This window comes from Castanea sativa, chromosome 12 (genome assembly GCF_040712315.1).
Source record: "Castanea sativa cultivar Marrone di Chiusa Pesio chromosome 12, ASM4071231v1".
Classification (NCBI taxonomy): domain Eukaryota; kingdom Viridiplantae; phylum Streptophyta; class Magnoliopsida; order Fagales; family Fagaceae; genus Castanea; species Castanea sativa.
Window position 1 is genome coordinate 39,800,544 of NC_134024.1, and position 15,263 is coordinate 39,815,806.

Sequence of the window (15,263 nt, forward strand, 5' to 3'; positions counted from 1 at the left end):
AAAACTTTTGTTTTAAGAATTTATGTTGAGAAGAAAGAACAGGTTGGGCGGGGATTCAAGTTTCAAATATAGGGTGTCGGGTTTGGGTTTGGGTTGGGCCATTCCAAACTCATCCCATGGCCATAACTACTCTTATCCTGAAGCCTAGCCAAATGGGGAGAATGCAGTAGTTTAGAGTGAGAGTTGGGAGTTGGAACCAACCTCTACTACTTTTTATAAATTGTTACTCAAAGTCGTAAGTTCACACCCCATGGAAGATAGTGGCGGCTCTAGAAATTTTGTTCAAGGGGTTCATTAAAATTTTATAATAAAAAAATATCTTAAATATATTGAGTTATCGACAAATAATAATAATAATAATAATATTATGTGAAGTTTTATAATTTTATTCTACAAGTTTTCAAATTTTGAATGTTACATGATAGTTCATTACGAGTATCTATTGCCAATGCAGATAGCTATGAGCCTATTATGACCATTTTTTTATACAGTTTTTTTTTAGAGAGTTTCAACTTATAGCATTCGCTCCTAGTGATAGTTTTTTATCATCAGATCAAGACACCAATCAATTTTTGGTGTAGGCGGGAATTGAACTCCAGATTTCTTATACAATCATCAAAGACTTTACCAGTTGAGCTAACTGGAACTCACTTTTTTTATACAGTTGTTTTTATCTATTTGACTTTGTTTTTATAAAAATATTTCAGACTAAATGACTAATCTCAACTCATTGGCTCCGTATTAATTATTAATGCACATAATCACGCTCATTTACATAAAATTATACACTATGTGTTTACTTAACTACTCAAATGCTTGAATAATCACTAACTTTACAATTTTTTTTCTTGAATTTTACTTACTTTATAACAAAAGTTATTATAATAGGATAACAATTCACACACATGTAAAAAAACCCTCTCTATTATAAAGTTATATTATATTTATATTGTACACACAAACAACCACATACATCATAATTTATACAAATAACATTATAACAAAAAGTAATGTGCACAATCAATATTAGACATACTCACACACATAATATAAATTTGTAAAAAAGAATTACACTTACAATTTACAAACACGTACTCTTTACTCTTAGAGTCGAAAATACTTGTAATGAGTATGTGCAAGATTTAAATCAGGGTGTGCAAAAAGATATTTTTTAAGAATAAATTAAAGTATTAAACTAACCAAAAATATATATATTTTACATATATAATTTTTTTTTTGAAGTCAGGGGGTCCATTTGAACCCCCTGATTAAGCTATAGAGCCGCCCCTGATGGAAGACTGTAATACAATTTCATATAGGAAAACTAGTTCTCGACCCTCACTGATATATATAATAAGTCCTGTGCACATGAAATAGTGACGACAAACCAATAATGAGTCTATCTGCTTCTTTCTCTAACCTTTATTGTATTCTAACTAGTTTGGTATTTGACACATACAAAGGATTATTTCATAAAAGAAAAATACAAAATATTAATGCCCATGTTGCCTACATTAAGTTAAAAATAATTATTGCTAGGCATGACGAAATAATAATATATTATTAAGACTGCATTAGAGAGATAGTTTTAAGTTATGCAATTTTTGATGCCAAAAGGACCTCCCTTTTCTGCTTGGAATGGGCCAATAGTTGATGGGGATCAGGAAGGTTGGCCTTGATTACGGGGTTTTCCCTGAAATTCTCAATCCATACTTGCAAGCGAGGGAAGTCATCAGGTTTCATAACTTTGACACCAGCTGATTCTTCAAGTACTCCCAGCCAAACTGGTATAAATCCAAACACTAAGTCAGCCAATCCAATTTTGTCGCCACCAAAATATTTCTTCTCCCCAAGCCCTTGCTCTTCAATGATTTTCAGCAGCTCTCTTGCTTCTTTTGTTGCCTTCTTTTGTTCTTCTCCAACAGTTAAATAGAACCCCACGAGTGTAGGGCTCTGCATCACAAGATTCAAGAAACACTTATCAATCAGGAAAAGAAATATATTAATATATCCAGCTTTTCGTTTTCTAATTTTATTAGTTGAAGAAACAATAATGCTACTTGTTGTTTTATTGGAAACGAAAATGAATCATGAGATCATTGCTGAACAACTATTTCATCCCTCTTGTTATTCAAGTACTATCCCTCTTGTTATAATCAAGTACTATGCAGCATTTGTTTGATTAAAAAATTATTCAAATCATTAATTAAATAGATATTTCTGAATAAGTAATTCGAACAGTAACAATTTTTTTTTTGATACATCAATAGTTGGAAGTGTAAGAATTTGAATCATGGATATTTTCGTTCGAAACACTAAGAAATGACAGTTGAGGTGTAAGAATTTCGGCAGTTACAAATTCTGTACTATGAAAAATGGCATATAGTGGAATTGAAATAAATGCATATTATTGACCAGATGCACTAATTAGCCACAAGATAGGTAAATTGTCTATAATTTTAGCTCAAAAGATAATCCAATAAGAACTAAACATTGCAAAGAGATAAGTGTTTGAGTTCGGATATTCAGCAAAAGTGTCTTTCTAGAACCTGTGTTAGATCAAATTGAATTATAAAACACATAAAGACTTGGATTATTGGAATACATATAAATTACCTTGTCGTCTAGAAACTTTATCCAGAACCTTGCGAGGGCCCTCTCATGAGGGTCTGTAGGAAGCAAGGGGTTATGTGGCCATGTCTCCTCAATGTATTCAAGTATGATGGTAGACTCTGCAATTGGTTTCTCATTGTGAACGAGCACAGGGACCTTTTGATGAACTGGGTTATATCGTAAAAGCAAATCACTCTTATTAGCTAAATCCTCTTTCACATATTCATACTTCACACCCTTGAGTTCCAGAGCACATATCACCCTGTAACAGTATCGACTCGGCCAAACTCCTAATAACTTAACTTCTTCCATTTTCGTTTATTTTCTAACCCTGTCAAATTCGTGTATATATATAGAGATGTTTTTGTCTTTGTGTGACAATTTGGGGTCTATGTTCATTTTTTTAACGTTTTGTAGCCTTCTTTGTTGACCTTTTTCAATTTTGGTAGCCTTCTGTTTGACCGTATTTTAACCAAAAAGATTAAGATAGAAAAGTATATCCCTGATCCTGAAAGTAGAGACAAGTCGCCTAGATTTCTGATTTCCTTTTGAGAAAAGGAAGTAAATTTTCTTTTGAGCTAGAGGGAAAATTTTGAGCCTGCCACGACTATATCTACCAGCTAGAGAGATACATGAACTTATGACTAATGTATACCTATTAATTATAATAAAATATTATTTTTGTCTTTAAAATTTGGATGAACTTTACTTTTTATTCTTAAACTTTAAAAAGTATATTTCTTTTGGTACTTAGACCTTATAAAGAGGTTTTATTTATTTTTTCCTCTGAAACTCTTACAATAGTTTAGGGATTAAAAAATAATTTTAAAAAAATGAAATTGATTATTATAACATTTTTAATAGTTTAGGAGTGAAAAGCAAAATTCATGCAAAGTTTAGGGACAAAAATAACGAAGGCTAAAATTATTGTTTTAATCTCTAAAATTTGCATGAATTTTAGAATATATTGGAATGGAATGGATGTTATTGACCATATGCACTAATTAGCCACAAGATTGGTAAATTGTATATAATTTTAGTTCAAAAGATAATCCAATAAGAAGTAGACATTGCAAAGAGTTAAGTGTTTGAGTTTGGATATTCAGCAAAAGTGTCTTTCTAGAACCTGTATTAGATCAAATTGAATTATAAAACACATAAAGACTTAGATTTTTTTTTTTTTTTTGAGAACTGATTAGAAAATTTTATTAAAAAAACGAACCAAAAGAATACAAAAAAGAAAAAAAAAAAAAACAAAGAACATATAAATCCCAGGCTTAACTACATGCAGTCAGCCAAGGAAAAAAGCTACTCCAAGTGCAGGAAAAAACACCACTACACTAGACCCCACCCATAGAGCAGCTAACTAAACCAGGAGCACGCTAAACTCTTGACAGCATCAGCCTTTGGTATTCATCTAACAGCTCGTATGCCCCATTTAGGATAGAACTGGGATGAACTTGTTTCTGCTCAAAGTAAAACTTGTTACGAGCATTCCAAATCGATTAAAAAAAAAAAAAAAATTTATTTGTTCTACTTTCAAGAAAAAAAAAAAAAAAAATTTGTAACTGAACAAAGCAAAAAAAAAAAAAAAATTTCTAACAGAGCAAAACAACGGACGGCAACTAGCAAGCCCAACATCAAGCCCACGGAAAGCCCAACAAATTACAGAGGAAGAAAACCCACAATTTCTATAAAAAAAAAAAAAAAAAAAAAAAAAAACCCAATACAGATCAGCAACCTCAAATCAGTAGTTCAGTACATCATCAGACATCAGAAATCACTAAAGCTTTTCTCAAAAAAAGAGAAGAAAATCACTAAAGCTAAACAAACCTAAAAAGAAAAAACGAAGCAACGGCGCCTCCCCTTAGAAGTTAGATCGGTCCAGTCGCCCTTCATCGCATCAGAGATCGGCCCAGCTCCAGCGCAATCGCTCATCGGACATCGTCGCCCCTCATCGCATCAGAGACGGAGATCGGTCCAGCTCCAGTCCAGTCGCAGTCGCTCAGCCTCATCGGACATCGTCGCCCCTGGCCTCATCGCATCGGAGACGGAGATCAGCCCAGTTCCAGTCGCAGTCGCTCAGTCATCGTCGCCGTCGCCGTCGCAGGTCGCACTCGCACATCAGAGACGGAGATCGGCCCAGGTATTTCTCTCTCTTTTTCTCTCTGACTCTCTCGAAGTCTTTCACTCTCTCTCTCTCTCTCTCTCTCTCTCTCTCAAATATGAAATGAAATAAATAATCTTATCACTCTTTCTCTCTCTTTATTAACTTTAGTATTTATCTGAACACTGTGAGCTGTGGCTGAAGCACCTTTCAAAAAAAAAAAAAAAGTGATTGGCTAAAGCACTCACAGAGTGAGTGGAGTTTAACTTTAATAATTTTTTAACTTTTTGAATTTGGTATTTTGGCTTTATTATCATTCTTATCCGTTGGTTGGTGTGTGTTGGTATTGGTGTTGAATTGTTTGGTGAGATATTAATTGTCTTTTAGGATAATGTTACTGTGATTTGTAAAATTATGATTGTGAAATTTTTTGATTGGCAGACTTGTCTGATGAGTAGTGTAATGTGCACATTAGCATATGAAATGTGTAATATACAGATGACTTACTCTTTTAGTGTAATGTACAACTAATAAATAATAATTTAATTAATTGGAAAAAACAATTAATAAATAATAAATAATAATTTAATTAACCAATATGTTATAAAAAACAAACAAATTAAATTATGTTAGGCTAAATAACAATTAATAATTTTATAATTAATGAAACAATAATATAACAAATTATAGTTTATAAAAGACATAAATTAATAAAACAACTAAATAACAATAATTAATAATTTTATTAATATTTCAAATAAACTTATAGTTTATTATTTATTTTTTTGCTAGGATTATAGACAAATATTTACAGAAAAAACTACGTAACAAAAAAAAAAATTTTCTAGAAATTTTTTTTAACAACACCCTAAAAAAAATTCCTGAAGTCGCCACTGCATGCCAGGATAGCCCACCTCTCCAGACCACACAAGTCCAAGGTCCTAGCCATATGTCCAAACAATAAGAAGAAGTCACGTGCTTCATAAGAGCATTTTTGTATGTTTCCCTTAACCATTCCTAGCTAAAGGACACTCCCATAAAATGTTACCCGTTGTCTCAGACTCTTGGCAGCAGACACCACAAAGCGACTCAACTTGGATCTTTCGACGAGGCAGATTGTCTCTAGTTGGCAGACTGTTTGAGCAAGCTCTCCAAAGGAAGGTCCGAACCTTAGGTGATACATTTAAAGTCCAAATCTTCTTCCATATGGGCTGATCCCTCCTTGGAGCTGAGTGTTCTTTGTCGTGTTGGTGCTTGAGGCGGACTGCCACCTGGTAAGCGGTCTTAACGGAGAAAGTTCGTGACTTATTTTCCATCCAGATTAGCGAGTCCCTGGTATGCAAGTTGCTGAGAGGTATTGCGAGGATCTCTCTGCATGTACGTTGAGCAAACAGAGCATAGATTTTTCCTTTGTCCCATTGCCGAGAATCATGGTCAATCAAGTCACTAACTCTTAATTCTGGATTCGGTTGGCCCAAGAAGATAGGATCATGTGAAAGTCACTTATAAATAGTTACCCCGATCAGATTTCCATCTCCCACTCTCCATCTAGAGCCTGAAGTGATGACATCCCGAGCCGCTAACAAGCTTCTCCAAACAAAAGATTGATTGTTCCTCAATGGTGCCTCCAAGAAAGAGCAGTTCGGGAAGTACCTGGATTTATAGATTCTGTAAAACAGAGAATGCATGCAGTGGAAGCTGCCAAGCCCGCTTCGCCAACATCGCTAAATTGAATGCATTAATGTCTCTAAAGCCCATTCCTCCCTTGGCTTTTCCTTTGCACAACTTTTGCCAATTAATCCAGTGTAACTTCCCCTCTTCTTTCTTCTGCCCCCACCAGTACCTAGCCAAGATTGAATTGATATTATCACAAAAGGATTTAGGGAGTTTGAAGAGGTTCATGGAGTATGCAGGGATAGCTTGTGCTATCGTTTTGATAAGAATTTCCCAACTAGCCTTGGAAATGAACTTTTCCTTCCAACCGAGTACTCCTATAGAAATTCGCTCCTGACTCTCCCTAAAGGTATTGGCTTTAGGTTTACCCCCAACCATAGGTAAATCCAAGTACTTCTCGCAATCATTCATTATCCTTGCCCCCAACATAGCTTGGATTGCTTCCTTAACCTTAGGTTTAGTGTTTTTGCTAAAAAAGAGGGATGTTTTTTGCCAATTGATAGCTTGCCCAGATGCAGATTCATACTGCACTAATATGTGGAGCAATTGATGGCATTCTCGGACCGTGGCTTGGTAGAATAATAAACTATTGTCGGCAAACAGCAAATGAGATATACTAACTCCATTATGACAGAAGACTACACCTCTCAGGGACCGGTTTTCTTCAGCTTTCTAGCGCATTGCTGACAGCCCCTCGGCGCAGACTAGGAATAAGTAAGGCGAGAGAGGGTCGCCCTGCTTGATTCCACAGGTAGGAGTAACAAGACCCCATGGCTTGCCATTGATAAGTATTGAATAGGAGGCAGTGCAAACAGTCTCCATGGCCAACCGTGTCCAACTTTCATCAAGTCCCAGTTTAAGCATTATGCCACGTAAAAATTGTCATTCTACACTATCATATGCTTTACTGGTATCCAATTTAACTGTCATTTGACCCTTCTTGCCTTTCCGTTTATTCCACATCCTGTGTAACAACTCAAATGCTACAAAAGTATGATCAGTAATCAACCGGTTTGGGACAAACGCACTTTGAGCATCAGATATAATATTAGGCAAAAGTTGCTTAATCTGAATAGCAAGGAATTTTGAATAAATGCGGGACACCACATTACCTAAACTGATCGGGTGGAAGTCAAAGATGGATTGCGGTTCATTCTTCTTTGGTATCAACACAATATGAGTATAGTTCATTTTATGCAAAAAATGACTAGAGTTTAATGCCGAAAGAACAGCCCTTGTAAAATCATTGCCTACAATATGTCAATACTTTTGAAAGAAGAGATGAGACATACCATCAGGACCTGGTGATTTGGAGGGGTGCATTTGGAACAACGTTTTTTTAACCTCCTCAGGAGTGTTTGCAAGAAGAAGTTGACGGTTCATATCTAGGGTGACCAACCTGTCCACCAAGTCCAGCACATTTGACATATTGCTTGGTTGTGCAGAAGTAAAAAGCACATTTGACATATTGCATGGTTGTGCAGAAGTAAAAAGATTCTGGAAATAGTGCTCTGCTATTTGGGCAATGCCATCCTCATTGTCACACCACACCCCGTCACCATTAAAAACACCTGCTATATGATTTTTTCCAACGACACTGACTAGCCCGTTGGTGAAAATATTTCGTATTCTTCTTACTTGCAGGAAGCCAAATAGATCGTGACTGTTGTCTCCACGCCACCTCTTCATGATACAACATGGCATTGATCTCTGCCTTGACTCCTCGGATCTCTTCATTAAGCTCTGCTCTGTTTTGGCTAGCCAGCTCCAATAGCAACTTTTGCTTCACTTGAATTTTAGTTTTTGTAACCCCAAAGGTCCCACGACTCCAATTAACCAAGGTCTGCCTACAATGCTTAATTTTATCAAAAAGTTGGAACATTGGGCTGCCTTCAACCACTGTACTAGCCCAAGAATCACGGATAGTGTCCTCACAAGTGGGTTAGGTCGCCCACTTTTCCTCAGATCTATGTGGTATCCTTCTTTTACGGGTATATGGAGTTTGATTATGGGTACACACCATTATGGGCACATGATCCGAATATGATTCTTGTAGATGAGATACCTTGTAATGTGGAAACAACTCCTGCCAATCCACCGTGGCACACGCCCTATCTAGCCGTGCTTGAACATGTCTTCTGCCTCCCTCCCACTTTTCCAAGTATATACATTCCCATGACAACCCAAATCAACCAAATTACGGTCCAGTGAGGCTTCCCGAAAGTCCATCATTAAGTAGAGTGGTTTCGTTATTCGACCCTGCTTTTCTTCAGACACAAAAATCTCATTTTAATCCCTTAAGCACATCCACGGTTAGGGATGGCCATATCCATTGGGCAATGGATATCTAACCCTACCCGATCCAAATATTTCGAGTAATACCCGGTTCTTCATGAGTAGAACTTAACCAGGTAGGATATGAATATTATCCGAATTGTTCGGGTAGGGTATGGATATTATCCGAATTGTTCGGGTAGGGTATGGATATTATCCAAATCCGACCTGTATTTAAAAAAAAAAAAAAAAAAAAAAAAAAAAAAAAAAAAACCTAAACCTCTCTCACTGTCACTCACACTCTCTTTGCCTCTCCAAACCAGAGCTATTGAGCTACTCTCTTCTCTTCCCAACCCATCCAAGCACGTCTCTTGCTCAGTCATAGTAGCATTGATCCACCACGTTTGTGAGTCGCTGATCTTGGCCGCCGCTGATGATTCATTGTTCTCGTTGTTACAGAGTGTCGAATTGGCTTCTTCTACTTCTATTTCCACATAACACTAGTCGTCTTTTCTCGAACTTTTCGGATCTGACCCAGACCCGTCTCGATTAGTAATCTCGTTCTCGTCCGCCTCCACGACCATCGGGTCCTGGTCTGGGTTAGGATCCGGATCCAGATCCGTCGTTTCGAACAGCGACCCCTTCGCCGGCGAGTGATTGACCCCACGGAGAGTCGAGAACGTTGTTTGCGATGCACGGTTGACTTCCACATTGGTCCTTTAGGGTTCCGGCAAAATACTGAACGTCGAAGCCAGCTCCGACGGTATCAAAAATTGTGATAATGACGTCAAATCGTCGACGCTCAGTAGCCCAACCTCCCACTCTGTCACTCTATCCTCATGGACGCCATTTTCGCCACCCACGAATTCGTACTCACTCATCTTCATCAACATCAAATCGTATCCGAATACTATCTGAATTTGTGAATTCGATATTTGGATCTAAAAGAAAGAGAAAGAGAGATAAATTTGTGAATTTCCGTGTTATTCACTATTCAGAGCTTTGTTTTTTCTTTTTTAAGATTGGTTAGTTTTTACGTTAAAATGTTTTTGATTAAAAAAAAAATTAATGGGTTTCGGGTAAGGTATGGATATCCATGGATAATATATTCGGGTAAGATTCGGGTATGGATACTAATGGGTATTGATAATCAGGTATCCATGAACAAACTTTTCAGATAGGATATGGGTATACTCGATCCATACCCTACCCATGGCCATCCCTATCCACAATAGAGAAAATCTAGGGGAGAGGTGCTCTAATAGTTGCCATGTTTCTTTCCTCCTATGTTCTTCAGGCCGGCCATAAAAACTAGTGATTCACCACGGCGTCGTGGGGTCATCATGAATAAGAGCATCAATATGGTTTGGTGAGTACGTTTGAATGTGTAAGTTAGTATCATTCGTCCAAAACATTGCCAATCCTCCCCTCCTATTGTCACTAGGCACCGCTAGGATGTTGGGGTATTGTAGGTTAGCTTGTATTTTCCTCATTTCATCCATAGTTTGTTTTGTCTACATGAGAAACAAAACATTAGGAACTTTATCCCTCACTAGAAAAGAGAGAGCATTCACTACACGTTGGTTCCCAAGCCCCTGCTCAGCAGGGCTGGTGTTCAGCCTCCACTGTTATTGCATTTCTGGTTGTAAAATACCCCTCGGACTGAGGGTGTTTGCTGTTGTCCTCCCTTACTCCAATCTCAGTCTCGTCAAAACTCTCATACAGGGGCGTAGCTATGTGTATGGGTGGGGGGGGCCAAAATTTTGAATTTTTTAAAAATTTATATATAATTATTTAATGTTTTCAAAATTTAGTCTACAAAAATAAGAGTTGGCCTCCCCAAATATTTGATTTAGTCCAATGATGCTCTTAAAAAAAAAATTTGTCTAATAATTATAGAGATATAACATTATTTTTCACAATTCTATTTTTTTATTGTAAAATATGCTCTTATATCTGTTAAATATTAGATAAAGTTTGGCACCAAACATATTTAAATCTATATCTTTTTCAACCAGTTATGTGACAATTAACAAGTCATTGACTCATTAAAAAAATAATGTCACTAAAACTACACATGAAATGTCCCTTTAGTTACTACATAATGGATTAGAGTAAGATAGTTTCAAATATGTTTGAAGTCTGACTTATTCCTCCAAGTTTTGGAACATTCATATTTTTTGAAAATTTTATTAGTTCAATTGAAATTTTTTTTTACTTTCTTTAGTATAAAATTTGATAATTTGTATCGAAAATGAATTTTTTAAAGGATTTCACTCTAAAAATAGTAAAAATGAATTTTATTTTACGAAAGATTATCACCAAACATAATTTTGATTGAAATTACTAAGTTCTTTTTGTTGTTGTTTGGTGTGTGTGTGTATATATATATAACTAATCAAATAAAAAAATGTGTATATAATAAAAAAGTATGTGTATGTCTATGTGCGGTTATGTTGATAAATATATTAAAGTTACAACTTGGCATCTCAAACCAAAATTTCTGGCTCTGCCCTGCTCTCATGCAACCTTCTTTTTTTCCACTGCTGTTAGTAGCCACGGGTTCAACTTGCATTGGACTCCTATTGGGCCTTACCAATTTTTTCCTCATACTGGACTGACCCACTTCGGCCTTACGTAGATCCATGTGTTTGGCCGTACTACCTTGCACTTGAGTTTTCCCCTTATTACGTAGGTCCACGTCAATTACATTATGGCTGCCATCCTTAGTCCCCTCCAATGCGGTAATTTGTGACCCAAAAGTTATGGGAACACTATATAGTTGAAAATGGTTGTTCAAGCTGTGGTGGTTTCAAGAATTTTTTTTCAGGGTGTTCTTCAATAAGTATAAATAATACAATCTAATAAAAAGAAAATTTTGTATATTGAAAACAACAACAATAAATAAATAAAACACGCAAATACATAAAAGTTTACAATTTCCTTCTACGTGGTTTTCTTATCAAATATTTGTCCATAATTTTAGGAAAAGAATAAACAATAAACTATAAGTTCATTTGAAGTATTAATAAAATTATTAATTATTGTTGTTTAGTTGTTCATTAATTTGTTTGTCTTTTATAAACTATAATTTGTTATATTGTCGTTTCATTAATTATAAAATTATTAATTGTTGTTTAGTCTAACATAATTTAATTTGTTTGTCTTTTATAATGTATTGATTAATTAAATTATTGTTTATCATTTATTAGTTGCTTCTACCAATTAATTATTGATTAATTAAATTATTGTTGATTAGTTACATTAGCATACACCCATGTTTAGATAATCTTTTTTTTTTTTGAGAAACAATAATGTGGATAATCTAATTTGACTCAAGCTATATATATATATATCTATCAATGTGTATCAGAAGAGAAAGTGACATGATGGGAAAGTACTTGACAAAAGGAAATTGTAAATTCCTAAATTGCCCAACCCAATCCGGTTTTCCCTGATTTTTTTCCTTTCCACCATTTTTTAATTCTCTCATCTTTAGCTTCTCTTTTTTTATTTTTTCACTCTTGTCTAGAATGGTTCTCATCCACACGTTTAAACTTCTCTTACTTTTCCAATGCCTTGACTTACACCTTCCCAGTTCCCAACTAATCATCTCTCATCAACACAGAGGTTCTCTCTTTTTCCAATCTTTTTTTTTTTTTCTCCTGCAAGTCTCTTCCTCTCCGCCTTCTCAGTCTCTTCATTCTCTTCCTAAGAAATCTGATGAGAATCAACAAGCATTCAAGGATCCATTGCATGTTCCAGTTTGGGCCTATTACAAGAGCAAGATCCAAGAAAATCAAAGAAGCACTTAATGGGCTGATTCAAGAGATTTGGGCTGATTCTAACGCAGGACATTCCAAGCTTAGCCCAAAGGAAGATGAAGGCATAATAAATTTAATCCAAGCTATTGAGGGCTGATCTGGCTTAATTGGAAGTGATTATGGGGTGGATTAATGGCTGATTGACTTTCCAGCTTTATATCAGTTAATGGAGATTTTTTCTTATTCTAGAGCTGCTATTTCAGACCAAATCTACTTGAATTTAGAGCTTTTATTATTTAGAACTTTTTTTTAGCTATTTTCCTTGTTTTTAGGTGCATTTAATGCTTTTTAGGTCAAATTTGATTTCTGATATAGTAAGGTATCAATTAGGAGTTATTTTAGAATATATTTTATTGTCTGTCAAGTTTTATGGAGCCCTTAAATAGGCTCTGAAGTCTGTATATGTTTTTCATATATATATATATATATATATATATATATTATTGAATAAAAATCAGAAAAGGTAAAGCTTTGCTCTTCTTTTGGTTCTTCAAGAACTGTGAACTTATTAGGGATTCTTCCTTGTGGCGTTCAAACTTTATACTTTCGGTTCGTGATTCTTTATAATCATTGGATCAAGGTCAACTTATACCTTTGGTTCACGTTTCGATTATAAATGTTGGGTCAGGGTTTCTATAAAAAAAAAATGAATTTTAGCTTTCTTGGGCAAATATTTCAATATTTTTATTGGGTCTCAAAACGTGTCGATTGAGGTTCGCATCAAAATCTCTTGCTCTCCCTCCTTCTTAGCCTCAGTTACAAACAACAAAAATGCAAGATTTTTTCAATCTTTTGTCATAAAAATCTTGCAGAAACATTGTGTCGTCATTCAATGTTGGGCTTGCCGTCCGTGTTTTTTTTTTTTTTTTGACAATCCGTGGGCTAAGGGCTTGCCGCTTGCTCTGTTACAATTTTTTTTTTTTTTTTTTCAGATTTTAGTTCAAATTTTTTTTAGGCTTTTTTTTTTTTGCTAGAAAGTAGAACAAATCATTTTTTTTTTAATTTGAGGATGTTCCTAATTTTGATTAAGGGTGTTCCTAATTTCTTTTTAAGAGTAAACAGATAATTTTTTTTAATTATTATATATATATATATAAAATTTCCAGCTTAGGGTGTTCCTAGGAACACTCTGAGCTGATCATGGCACCGCCATTGTATTTAAGGAACCAAACTCACTTCTTCCCTCCAGACCATCCTCCCTATTCGGTTCAGTAGTCTTTGTTAAACTATTCGGCCCCACAGATGTGAGATTAGGATGTTGGCTATCATGGATAGCAAGAGTCCACATAACCTCTCATACTTGAATGCCACCAACATTTGATCGCCCTCAGGGCCAACCACCGGACCGCCCCTTTGAATTAGTTTATCTAAGGGTATTTCAACACGAACACGAAGGAACTGTGCTTGGTCAGATGCAATGGCCTTACAGTCAACCTCAACAACTTTGCCTAGACTCCTGCCAATCTCAAGTCGTTCTTCTTCATTGATAAGATCGAAGGGTAAGCCCCAAATGTGTACCCATATCAATAAAGAGGAAAAAGTGGTTGAACGTGTCGTCATCTCTCTCTCCCACAATTGGAGCACTAGAACTCGATTATCAAAACTCCACGGCCCGTTCTTCTCCACCCAAGCGAGTTGGATTTCTAGGGTAATTTTAAATTGAAAGAGACCCTCACCAACTTCTATAATCCTAAGGTCCAAACCCAACTTCTACACCACTCATAAAAGGTTCTTAGCGGCTCTAAGATTGAAGGGTCGTGGTGAAAGGAACTTCCCAAAGAGGCTTAGAGAGCATTATTATGGGGTTTGGCCTCGTTTTTTGGAACGTACCGTGATGAGTTCTCCTTCATCTGGTGTGAGTCGAACCCATTGCAGGCGATCAAGAACCTCGTCATCATCCATGATTCCTAGTCTTGTCGCACCCCTTGGTAACTAGGGATGCAAGAAAAGACTAACACTGGTGACCGTAGCCATGAAACCCTAAAGGAAACCCTCACCCAAGGTGAGAAGGAAAGACTCCTGCCGTGAGGAGAAAAAAAGTCAAATTGTTATTTAAGACTTGGATTATTGAATAGTAAAATAAGTTGGTTTTTTAATTTAAATGGCCAATTTCTGAAGCTAGCTTATTTTACTATTCAGTTTATTTTGGATGGCCAAATTAAAAAGCCAGCTTATTTTACTATTCAACTTATTTTTGCTACAATTCATGGGTCTCACTGTACTATTTCAGCTAACTTTTACCTTTATCTATTGTACTTTCAGTAAAAAAATTTCAGTTTTAGTAAAATAATCGGATCCCAAACAAACCCTAAAAATCAATGTTTTAGGTTAATATAACAATTTAGGTAAGGGCGGCTAGCTATCAGTGCCAAACAAAATTTCTGAAAAAATAAAGTTCTTAATTTAAAATTGAGGGTACTACTATCCTAGAAAATATTTTCAAATTTAAACAGTGGGTTAGACCATTAGGTGCTTCTTGAAACCTTCTCTGCCAGATGATTCTGTAATTTTTATTTTATTTATTTATTTTTGAGAATTAAGATGATTGCTGTACTGTTATAAAAGAATTTATCATTCCTCATTAAATAATTTTTTGGGGGCATTTCACCGTAAATAATTCTTTAGCATGTAATAGACTAATAGTCAATTTTCTTCAGTTTCAATATATTATAAGTGTGTGTTTGGCAAAAATTAAAAAAGTAGTTTATTTTACTATTTAGCTTATTTTTGCTACTATTTATGGGCCTTACTACACTTTTTGGCACTATTCA

At 35.5% G+C, this 15,263-nt stretch overlaps 2 protein-coding genes across 2 annotated transcripts; both read right to left on the bottom strand.

The window, feature by feature from the left end:
* Positions 1-1,394: 1,394 nt before the first annotated feature.
* Positions 1,395-2,939, bottom strand: LOC142618581 (putative glutathione S-transferase). The gene is made up of 2 exons (XM_075791524.1): positions 2,617-2,939; positions 1,395-1,953 (listed from the first exon to the last, which is right to left on the bottom strand). The coding sequence occupies exons 1-2, from the start codon at positions 2,923-2,925 to the stop codon at positions 1,594-1,596; spliced, it is 669 nt and encodes a 222-aa protein (XP_075647639.1). The 5' UTR covers positions 2,926-2,939; the 3' UTR covers positions 1,395-1,593.
* A 3,440-nt stretch (positions 2,940-6,379) lies between these two features.
* On the bottom strand, positions 6,380-6,805 carry LOC142620658 (putative mitochondrial protein AtMg00310). Its single transcript, XM_075793991.1, has one exon. The coding sequence runs from the start codon at positions 6,803-6,805 to the stop codon at positions 6,380-6,382; it is 426 nt and encodes a 141-aa protein (XP_075650106.1).
* Positions 6,806-15,263: the final 8,458 nt, after the last annotated feature.

What these genes read in the sequence shown, in the direction of transcription:
- LOC142620658 (XM_075793991.1), bottom strand. Translation starts at nt 6,805, where the DNA reads ATGAATGATTGCGAGAAGTACTTGGATTTACCTATGGTTGGGGGTAAA.
- LOC142618581 (XM_075791524.1), bottom strand. Translation starts at nt 2,925, where the DNA reads ATGGAAGAAGTTAAGTTATTAGGAGTTTGGCCGAGTCGATACTGTTAC. An exon ending in TAAAGTTTCTAGACGACAAG is followed by an intron (nt 1,954 to 2,616) that starts GTAATTTATATG and finishes CTTGTGATGCAG; the next exon opens with AGCCCTACACTCGTGGGGTT.